Source organism: Macrobrachium rosenbergii, chromosome 27, assembly GCF_040412425.1.
Source record: "Macrobrachium rosenbergii isolate ZJJX-2024 chromosome 27, ASM4041242v1, whole genome shotgun sequence".
NCBI lineage: Eukaryota > Metazoa > Arthropoda > Malacostraca > Decapoda > Palaemonidae > Macrobrachium > Macrobrachium rosenbergii.
Window position 1 is genome coordinate 23,092,009 of NC_089767.1, and position 12,500 is coordinate 23,104,508.

At 33.4% G+C, this 12,500-nt stretch overlaps 1 protein-coding gene across 1 annotated transcript; it reads right to left on the minus strand.

Moving 5' to 3' along the window:
- Positions 1-7,815: 7,815 nt before the first annotated feature.
- Positions 7,816-8,574, minus strand: LOC136853303 (MAPK-interacting and spindle-stabilizing protein-like). The gene has a single exon (XM_067128665.1). The coding sequence runs from the start codon at positions 8,572-8,574 to the stop codon at positions 7,816-7,818; it is 759 nt and encodes a 252-aa protein (XP_066984766.1).
- Positions 8,575-12,500: the final 3,926 nt, after the last annotated feature.

Below are 12,500 nucleotides of genomic sequence, written 5' to 3' on the forward strand. Positions count from 1 at the left end.
TATATATATATATATATATATTTATATATTTTATTTATATTTTTATTTTATTTAATATAATCAGCAACATATGATACCAACAATTGCATCCAGGGTAGAAAAAATTAAGATAAAAGACTAATAAAATCACATACACAAAAAAAAGCAGAAGAGCGGGCATGGGAAATAACGAGGAAATAAAAAAAAAACAGAATGGACAGAGAAGAAACAGAGGAAGGGTAGGGGGGTGGTTTAGGGGCTGGGTTGACAGTTCGCTATAAAGAAGCATTATGGCCCGCTCCGCCGATCAGCGCAGTGTCCAAAATAAACAATGACGGAGAATTATCTAGTGGTCAATAAAGGAACGTTTGTGATAAGGCAGGCCACCGCGATGATATGGGGATGGTTATGAGAAAATAAATCACCCGCTAAGATGACAATATTGGTCACCGCCGAGATAACTGTCCCCCCTGAAGGAATAAAGATAAATATAAATATATATATAAAAAAAAAAGTGGAAGGAGACGATTGGAAGTTCCTTGCTGTAACGCTGGGCAAAAACTGAATGTTATATGTATATATATATATATATATATATATATATATATATATATATATATATATATATATATATATATATATATATATATATATATATATACAGTATATATATACATATATATATATATATATATATATATATATATATATATATATATATATATATATATATATATATATATATATATATATATATATATATATATATATATATATATATATATATATATATATATATATATATATATATATATATATATATATATATATATATGTATATATATATTTATATATTTGTATATATATATATATATATATATATATATATATATATATATATATATATATATATATATATATTACTTTCAAAACGCATACTTTTACTTTCAAATATCTTTGATTATGGAGATTAAGATATAAATAAGGCCGATACTTATACCTAACAGTTAAGTTTTGTTTTTGACACTCAGATATAAGAATAGCCCGATTTTCATATGAATGTCATATAAATGTAATTTAATAATGTACTGCTATAGCAGAGGATACAAGGCAAAGTAAGCAATGCGACATCATTGTGAGCAGTAGCAATTATTTTTCAAAATCAAAGAAAATCTCGATTGCTTTAACGTTCGTAACTTTCTTGACATGACAATTATTAAACAAAACGTCAGCTTGATTTTATATATACACTGAATCATTCTTATTCGTTCGTTGTGCCTTGGTTCAAGTCGGTGGTTATATTTTGGAAAAGAACTGTTTCGTTCAATATCTACGGCAGCAATTCGAAGGCACTCTCAGTGGTGTGGATTTATACCGGAGTAAAAGAAATTCCCCAACTCTCCTCTGTCAAAACCTTGAAAGGGGGTTTTGCATGCTCACTGATTTTTGGACATTTTCACCCGTGGGTTTATCTGAATAGTTTTGAAGAGGCTGAAAACCTCTAATGCAATAAAACAGTCGTTCTTGCAATATGTTCTTTAAGTATTCCTTCACTCTGTAAGTGGCCTATCTTGTTGGAACACCAATCTATATCAACCAACACCAGTAACACTGGTCACTCTTAATTTCTTCTTCTTCTTCTTTTAACGTGCTTTTCTTCCCTTTTTTGTTCTTCTTCTTCTTCTTCTTCTTCTTCTTCTTCTTCTTTTTTAGGGTTTTTTTTTCATTTTGTCTGGATAAGCTGCCCTGTCTTCTTTGAAAACTTTGGGGCAGATATCTGGATCGGCTGCCCTAATGCATGAACATGGAGTAGACCATTTGAGTAAAGAAAAAAAAAAAAGAATGAAAGAGCTCATTTTTCTTTGACTAATTCAAATGATGCAATTTTTCAATGCTTTCTGTTTGCATCAGTAGGTTTAAGCTTTTCGTGGCAAACTTATATTTCTGTTCTTCCTCTCAAAACGAATGCATTGTAAAACACGCAGTGAATATTGTAAAACTTCTCTGAATTTAAATATAAGTTTGCCACGAAAAGCTTAAACCTACTCTAAACCAAAAGCATTGAAAAATTTCATCTGAATTATTCAGTTCCTCATTGGATGTATCGTTCTCGGCTCTGGGCCCGTTCGATTCTCCGACCGGCCAATGAAAATTAGATAAATTGACTTCTGTTGATAGAAATTCATTTCTCGTTATAATGTGGTTCGGATTCCACAATAAGCTGTAGGTCCCGTTGCTAGGTAACCAATTGGTTCTTAGCCACGTAAAATAAATCTAATCCTTCAGGCCAGCCCTAGGATAGCTGTTAATCAGCTCAGTGGTCTGGTTAAAGTAAGGTATGCTTATCTGAATTAGTCAAAGAAAAATTAGACCTTTCATTATTTTTTTTTACTCAAATGGTGTACTCTGCGTTAACGCATTAGCTAGATATCTCCATATTCATTTCCACCCTTCATTAAAAGAAAGAAATGAATTAGGAAAGATTGAAGAAAAATATGTTCCCATCGTAAGCCGATTCCTCTATTCGTAATTTCGCGGTAAAATCGAGTTAATTTCCATGACGGCCGAAAGATGGCGGTAACTTGATCATGATATATAAGATACAACCACTCGAGGGAAGGCGCGACCAGGGAAAATGATCCTACTCCATAGCGAGTGCTTTAGATGTCAGAGTATCTTAACTCTCTCTCTCTCTCTTCTCTCTCTCTCTCTCTCTCTCTCTCTCTCTCTCTCTCTAACTTGTAATGAGACTCAGTTTGTACTACTATTTGGACTAAGCATTAGACTCTTGCTGACTTGAACTCACAGTTTCTAAAAGGTGAGGATCTCTCTCTCTCTCTCTCTCTCTCTCTCTCTCTCTCTTCGACGTGAAAAAGAAGGATTAAGAATTAAAGTTGAGACACTAAGAATGTTAGAAACGGAGTATCAATGGGGCCAGCTGTCCAGTTAATTGCCGTGAGGTGGGTCCTGTTATTCAGAAATATCTTCTTTCTTTCGCAAATGAAAAATTATCTTTTGGCATAAGCAATTTTAATCGAATAATCTCCCATAAGAATTTCTTAACAAGCTCTTGATAAACACGCCCTACTTCTTGATTAAATCCAAATTTTCATCTGTTTTTAATCTTGTCTTATGCTCTTATAATTCTTTATACCTCTGTACAAAGGAACAATTGTCCTCGTCACAAATTCCAGTGGAATCTTTCCCTCACCCAAGCATATCTTGTAAATAATGGTCAGCAAGTCAATTGTATTTTCACTACCACGCTTTCAGCATCGCACTTATAATCCCATCAAAACGAGGCCTTTTAAATCTTTAGCCTCTTAATTGCCCTTCTTAATTCCTCAGCCGTCACTTCCCTAAATATTCTCAACTTACATTAAGTTTTCACTCTTTAAGCATTCAAATTTGCCTCTTCTCGATCTTCCATATTCAACAAGTCCTCAAACATTCTATATATTAATATATATATATATATATATATATATATATATATATATATATATATATATATATTATATATATACATATATATAAATGTATATATAATATATATATATATATACATATAAATGTATATATAATATCTATATATATATATATATATATATATATATATATATATATAATATCTATATATATATATATATATATATATATATATATATATATATATATATATAATTTAATCTGTATTTTATGAAGCAGATTTCAGATAATCATACTCAAAAAGAACTGAGCAAAACTAACGGACAATAAACCACCCGCAATTAAATGCTACGGATTCCTTTGCAAACCGCAAAGATTCCTTAAATGTCTAAGTGCACCAAAGTGATTTAACGACTCTCTCTCTCTCTCTCTCTCTCTCTCTCTCTCTCTCTCTCTCTTTCTATATCTCGACCTGTCGAACGATACGGGTTGTTCAGCTCACTTCGAAATGAAGAGACTTAACGACCGAATGCTCTTCCCTTCATTGTCCTTCGAACGAAAATATCTCCTTGTAGGAATCGATCGTTAGGAACCCTTGGCTTCGAACCATTTTTAAATGCCCTTTCGGCAGGCTTCTTTTTTTTATTTCATTATTATTCACTTGAACTCTCTCTCTCTCTCTCTCTCTCGTCTCTCCTCTTGACGTTCCACTCCCGTTCTTCTCTCTCTTTTGCTTCCTATCATCTTTATGATCATTTTCCCACGCCCCATCCTCGACCTGTCTCTCTCCTTCCATTGTGCGATCTTTAAATCACTTCATAAAGTATGGTTTGGCTTTTCTGACTGCTAGACCCACCTCCGGTTTACGCCGACGCCCGTCCAGAGAGAGAGAGAGAGAGAGAGAGAGAGAGAGAGAGAGAGAGAGAGAGAGAGAGAGAGCGGGCTATTCTCTTCTACGCGTCCACTACGAGCCCTCTCGCTGATCTGAGTTGCTAATCGATATTTTTTGCACCTTTATTTCACACCTGAAAGACTACTGATTTGCATAAAACATATGATAAAATGAAAGATATGTTTATAACTTAGTCACGAATAATGTTGTTAAATATCAGCTTTGATTTATAGTTAACTAAATATGTATTTTTATCAGGGAAACTGGTCGACATCCTGACAATGATTAGATCTGTCAAGCACCGCCGTGGTTCGTATTGAATGCTTTTGATTTTCATTTTACCTTCGCTCGCGTTGTTCGAACCAGTCTCTCTGGCCCGTAATACGAAAATAATACAACATTTTATTACAAAAGTATTCAGAAAACATCTCAAAATCAAAATAAACTAAAGAAATCCACCCGGCATAGGAAGAAGAGGAAGAAGAAGAAGAAGAAAAAAATGGCTGTGGGCGTGGAGTGAGAGTTGAACAGTCATGGGGAAAATGACCTCCCCGAGAGCTGTCAATAATGACGAGGAGGTGACTCCCAGTAAAACAAAACAGCATCGCGGTGGGCATCACGGAGCTGTCAGATCGCCTATTGTGGTTCGGGTCCTAGAGATCCGATTCCATTATGCCAAAGGCTTAGAAGCCAACCGTCGTCAGTGCAGATGCAGATTCTGTCATTATGCCCGGGCACGGCAATGGCTTCTTCTCAACGAATGACGGCTGATAAACAATCAGTTCGTTCGCGGGACAGGGAAATGGAGCGAGAGGTCGGCTTCGTATTCGAGATTTGCTTGATGATGTCTTTTAGATATGGTGTACGATTAGAAGAGGCAACATCAATATCATTTACAACGCTAGAATCTATGACTGCAAGCTCTGATATAAAGAAAACAAATGTTCACTTTAAAAATTTCTAATACTTCAGAAGCACTCAGAACAAAACCCTTGTCTTTTCATATAACAAATGAGTTCCGAATTATGGCTAGAATAATGATTTTTTTATTATCAAATCCAAGCAGAACTATCAACAATTTACCGTCAAAAGATTTGACAGCAAATCTTGAAATTATCGTACATTTTTAGCAAAAATCAATAGACCTCAATTAAGACTGATTTCATATAGCATTTGAATTAGCTTTTCATAATCTTATACACTATTTTTATTGAGACTAATCGATTAATTTTTGAATTAGGAACTTTTTATTGTTGTATTTGCTTGTATGTAACTAATTTTATTTCCTTTTTAGAAGCCAATTGACGCATAAATCCATAGTAACAGAATCTTCGAGTTCTTTTTATTTCTCACTCAAGCAAAGAAAATGCTTTATTCCATCCTCACTTCCTAAAATTAATTTGAATTGACCATATTCTCCGTCTCTCTCTCTCTCTCTCTCTCTCTCTCTCTCTCTCTCTCTCTCTCTCTCTCTCTCTCTCTCTCTCTTTATGTAAGCGTTGTTGTGTGAAAAAGTTCACACTATTTTCCTTCAGACTTCTGATAGCTAATCATATTTATGTGACTTAGGAAAGCTAGCCTGTCTAAGGCTGTAACCACAACAGTGCATATGAACGAACACGGAATGTTGTATTTAAAGAAGTACTATTAATGGAAAAAAGTCAAATTGTAGGGAATGGAACACATCCCTGAGGGACATCAATCAGAGAATAACAGATGCGGAGTCTTCATCTCAATTAGGAAAGGTAGAAGAAAAAACTCAACAGCTTTGCATAAAGGTATGATTTAAAACAACTAAGAGGCTATGAAACAGGTCCATCTGCACTGGGATCGCTGAAGATAAATAAGAGGAAGAAAGGCAGCCAAATCTGGTAACTTTTAAGAATTTAAAACTGCTCTACCATTAGTTTTCAAGAAGAGAAGGGAGCCATATTAGTTGAAGTGTTCTGGAGATTATTTTCGGAAAACGAAAGGGGGAAATATTAGGAAAAGAAGTAAGATAATCGAATCGCTGTATAAGTTTTGATAGCCCCAAGAATTTTAGCTTTGCAGTGAGGCCGTGCAGCATAGAAAACAGCAAAGATTTGAACAGAATGATTCCCCTTCGACTCAGCATAGCCTCCCTGCAGAGCTTGAATAGACAAACAATAAGAACAGGGACCATAAAAAAGCCAGTGCTACGACTGAGATGAAGTCTTTGCTGAAATTTGTAAGTCACCTTAGAATCTCAGAATGTCGTGGCGAACAACAGCACAAATATGACTCACTCTTTCTCAGGCGTAGTTCGCCCAAAGGGAGCCACCACAGAAGCTACAGCAGAAGGAGATGAAGAACGTTAATTTGGTTTCTCGCTGACAGGAGGCAAACCGCCTTGCAATCATGCTGCCAGTCATACACGCAGCTTACGTCGTCTCTGTTCTATGTCAGTAATATGAAAACACCAAGGTAATGATGAAAGCTTTACATCCGTCATATGTATGTTATTATTATTATTATTATTATTATTATTATTATTATTATTATTATAAATTTTTTAAGGTGATAGCTGCATCAACTGCATATAGAGTTTTCTCTTTCTATCTGATAATTGATTTTTCATGTCTCTGTTCTATGTCAGTAATATTAAAACACCAAGGTAATGATGAAAGCTTTACATCCATCATATGTATGTTATTATTATTATTATTATTATTATTATTATTATTATTATTATTATTATTATTATTATTACAAATTTTTTAAGGTGATAGCTGCATCAACTGCATATAGAGTTTTCTCTTTCTATTTGATAATTGATTTTTCAAGATTACTGCATCCTGCCACTAAAACTAAATTGAATGCAGCTGATGCAACTATCACCCTCATTGCTAAATGCTTGAGAGAGGGTTTGCTACATATATTATTATTATTATTATTATTATTATTATTATTATTATTATTATTATTATTATTATTATTATTGTCAGCAATGTTTGGGTGTAACCGTACATTATTACTTTTTCTCTCGTGTATCTAATTTTAGTACTGTATTGTATCTTCTCAGTCCTGTCCCTATATATGGCTATGAGCTGAAATAAGAGGTGTTATTATTATTATTATTATTATTATTATTATTATTATTATTATTATTATTATTATTATTATTATTATCAGCAATGTTTGCGCGATATGCATAAAAGCTACGTAACCTAATCATTGATGGCCAATCTTGAACAATTCTAGTCATGTTACCGTAAAAATCCATCTAATACCTTAATCTTCTAAATAGATGTTGTACCACACGGGTCTACGACTCTACGTTAAATTAGCAAAACAAAAAAAAATAAATAAATAAAAAAATAAAAAATAAAACAAAAAGGAAAAAAGTCGTAGAGTAGCGTAGACCGACTCGACCGACCCCAGGGTCCATTTTTCCCGTCAGAAGTGTCAACGAGACAAGAAGGCAAGGGGGAGAGAGAGAGAGAGAGAGAGAGATCGCCTCGCGTATCCGCCTTTCCGTGGGGCCAGGCCCTCCATTAAAGGCCCATTTGTGAGTAATTAATGTTCCGAGGGCACGGGAATCGCCGTTCCGCGACCACTTCATTAACGCTGGGGTCCTCGGAGGAAGAAAGGGGAAAGGGAGCCGTCCCGAAGGGCGTCGTCATCCGGAGTAAGTGTGGAACAGCTCGGCTCGGCTCGATATTGGACGGGACGATAAAGGGATAAGGGTAATTTCGGGGACTGGACCCGGGGACGGGCAGGAGCCAGTGATGGAAAGGACCCGGGGACAGGCAGGACCCGGTAATGGGAGGCCGCGGACGGTCAGGACTGGGATAGGCAGGACCTGGGGACGGGCAGGACCTGAGGACCGGCAGGACCCAGAGATGGTCAGATCCCGGGGGAGGGGCAGGACCCAGGGACGGGTAGGACCCGGAGATAGTCAGGACCCAGGGATGGGCAGGACCTGGGTACGGGAGAACCTGGGTATGGGAGAACCTGGGGAGGGGCAGGACCCAGGTACAGGAGAACCTGGGTACAGGAGAACCTGGGTACGGTAGAACCCGGAGACAGGCAGCACCCAGGTCCTGGCAGGACCTGGGGACACTCAAGACCCGTGGACGGGGAGGACTTGGGGACGGGCAGGACACTGGAACGGCCAGAACCCAGTGACGGGAAGGACCTGCATGGGGACAGTCAGGACCCGGAGACGGGCAAGACCCGTGGACCACCCGGACCTGGGGATGGTCGAGACCCGGGGACGGGCAGGACCCGGGGACGGGACTGTGGCGTGCCATTTGCATTCACCGACACGCGTTCCTGAGGAAATGGGCTATTAGTGACGATACCATCACCGCAGTAACCAATGTCACTGTCGATATTAGTATTATTAGATTAGTAATGGTTCTCAGTCCTGTTCCTTTGATGTTTGCAAGGGATTTTGCTCACTCTAAACTGTAACTCATTAATGTACTTCTTGAAGATATTTTGCTCACTCTAAACTGTAACTTATTAATGTACTTCTTGAAGATATTTTGCTCACTCTAAACTGTAACTCATTAATGTACTTATTTTGCTCACTCTAAACTGTAACTCATTTTTGAAGACATTTTACTCACTCTAAACTGTAACTCATTAATGTGCTTCTTAAAGATATTTTGCTCACTCTAAATTGTAACTCATATTTTCTTAAAGATATTTTGCTCAAATTAAACTGTAACTCATTAATGTACTTCTTGAAGATATTTTGCTCATCTAAACTGTAACTCATTAATGTACTTCTTAAAGATATTTTGCTTGCTCATTAATGTGCTTCTTAAAGATATTTTGCTCATTCTAAACTGTAACTCATTAATGTGCTTCTTAAAGATATTTTGCTCACTCTAAACTGTAACTCATTAATTGATATTTTGCTCACTCTAAATTGTAACTCATTAATGTGCTTCTTAAAGATATTTTGCTCATTCTAAACTGTAACTCATTAATGTGCTTCTTAAAGATATTTTGCTCACTCTAAACTGTAACTCATTAATGTACTTCTTAAAGATATTTTGCTCATTCGAAACTAAACTCATTAATGTTCTTCTCATTAAATTGTAACTCATTAACGTGCTTCTTAAAGATATTTTGCTCAAAGATATTTTGCTTTTGCACTCTAAACTGTAACTCATTAATGTACTTCTTAAAGATATTTTGCTCACTCTAAACTGTAACTCATTAATGTACTTCTTGAAGACATTTTGCTCACTCTAAACTGTAACTCATTAATGTGCTTCTTAAAGATATTTTGCTCATAAATGTACTTCTAAATATTTTGCTGTAACTCATTAATGTGCTTCTTAAAGATATTTTGCTCACTCTAAATTGTAACTCATTAATGTGCTTCTTAAAGATATTTTGCTCATTCTAAACTGTAACTCATTAATGTACTTCTTGAAGATATTTTGCTCACTCTAAACTGTAACTCATTAATGTACTTCTTAAAGATATTTTGCTCACTCTAAATTGTAACTCATTAATGTGCTTCTTAAAGATATTTTGCTCATTTTGATATTTTGCTCACTCAAACTGTAACTCATTAATGTACTAAGATATTTTGCTCACTCGAAACTGTAACTCATTAATGTTCTTCTTAAAGAAATTTTGCTCACTCTAAATTGTAACTCATTAACGTGCTTCTTAAAGATATTTGCTCATTCTAAACTGTAACTCATTAATGTGCTTATTTTGCTCACTTAAACTCATTAATGTAAAAGATATTTTGCTCACTCTAAACTGTAACTCATTAATGTACTTCTTAAAGATATTTTGCTCACTCTAAATTGTAACTCATTAACGTGCTTCTTAAAGATATTTTGCTCATTCTAAACTGTAACTCATTAATGTGCTTCTTAAAGAAATTTTACTCACTCTAAACTGTAACTCATTAATGTGCTTCTTAAAGATATTTTGCTCACTCGAAACTGTAACTCATTAATGTACTTCTTAAAGAAATTTTACTCACTCTAAATTGTAACTCATTAACGTGCTTCTTAAAGATATTTTGCTCATTCTGAATCTAAACTGTAACTCATTAATGCGCTTCTTGAAGAAATTTTACTCACTCTAAACTGTAACTCAATTACTATGCTCTTTGAAAAAAATATAAAAAATTTTTTAAGGTAAAGGTGAAATTCTACAAGAGGTTTAGATAACAGCAAAATTTTATTTTTGGTATTCTGGTGACCTTTTGTGATCTTTGATACAAAAGCAAAGGTTTCTGTTCTGCCAAAAAAAAAAAAAACATATATATCATAAGAAAACTGTAATGTTTTATTTCCAAGTTTTATTCTTTAACGCTGCTGTAACAAATGAGGAATATGTTTTGTAACGAGTCAGATGCTAGGTACACAAACAAGTCTTTTATATAGGAGGAAGAGGTGTCTTTGAACATGCTTCTTTAATAAAAGGGGATGATTTGTATCTCCTAAGGGACTAATTCATTTATATTCTTGACGTCTGTTGGCTAAGTTTTCTTGTTGCGAGAAGATTAAAATTAAAATTAATGTACAGTAGAATTTCTTTTTTATTTCCCTGATTCATTTATCGCTGTATATATATATATATATATATATATATATATATATATATATATATATATATATATATATATGTATATATATATAAATATATATATATATATATATATATATATATATATATATATATATATATATATGCATACATGTATATATATATATATATATATATATATATATATATATATATATATATATATACATATATATATATATATATATATATATATATATATATATATATATATATATATATTTTATATATATAAATATATATATATATATATATGTATATATATGCATATATATTTTTATATATATATCTATCTATATATGTATATATATATATATATATATATATATATATATATATATATATATATATATATATATATATATATAATATCTGTACATATATGGATATATATATATATATATATATATATATATATATATATATATATATATATATATACATACATATATATGCATCTCGTCCATGGTTGAAATCTATATCAACTCTTTCTGCATGACGTACATTGATCGTACGCCAGAATAAAGTAACAATTCCCCAAGAAACAAGTATACTTGAGTAAGAAAGATAATTCCTTACCGTGTTCTCTCTCAGATCCATATACTTAAAGCTGAGAGACAAAAGTATCAACCCCTCATCTCTCTCATCCCAGTCAGCAGGCGATGATCGAATACCTTTTTGTTTATGAATCGCTCGTGAAATGAGAGATGATTTATGAACATAAGTAAGAGAATGTGGATTCGTTTATGTGCTAGAGAACGGATATTTATGTATTGTAATTTTAACAATATTTTTTCCAAACTCTCGCCGTCTCTTCTTGATGAATTCATAGCATTTTCTCATGACGAATTTATTAGTTATTAAGTTGAGTATAAATATCTTTAGGTCTTACTTAAGTCTCTTAAAGATATCCATTGATGATGGATTTCTCCATTACGAAAAAATATAAACAAAAACAGAATCCAACATAACGCTTCATTTTGAAGTTTTATGAGCCGAGTAAGTAAGCCGAACTTGTTATGGATCACATTTTTGATAGAAGTTTTAGGAATGGTGGTGCCCATTTGCTTGAAGAGAATGGAATGTTATTCCAAAGTGCCTTTCCAAACCCTTCTCGTTTTACGCGTTCCTCAAACGCCGCACATTCATGTTCCTTTTATTCTTTATATAGTATTCGTTGTTTTAATTCAGTTTGACTCTAGGTGTACTATCGTGTACTATTTCTCTCTCTCTCTTAATATGGAAGTTTGCATCTGAAGTTAATGGAGCATTTAAGTTCTTCCTCAGAAATGTGAGTCTCTTGTGAATAATAATAATAATAATAATAATAATAATAATAATAATAATAATAATAATAATAATAATAATAATAATAATAATCTCTCAACGATGTTTATCTGTAATTTTCAAACCTAATATTCTTTGCCTTTTTAATAATTCACCCATTGTATTAATGTCACGGAGAAATGTTTTGGTGCTATTCATAATATACAGTATATATATATATATATATAGCTATATATATATATATATATATATATATATATATATATATATATATATATATATATATATATATATATATAATATAATATTATATATATATGTGTGT

Coding starts and splice junctions, on each gene's coding strand:
- LOC136853303 (XM_067128665.1), bottom strand. CDS start 8,574: ATGGCACGCCACAGTCCCGTCCCCGGGTCCTGCCCGTCCCCGGGTCTC.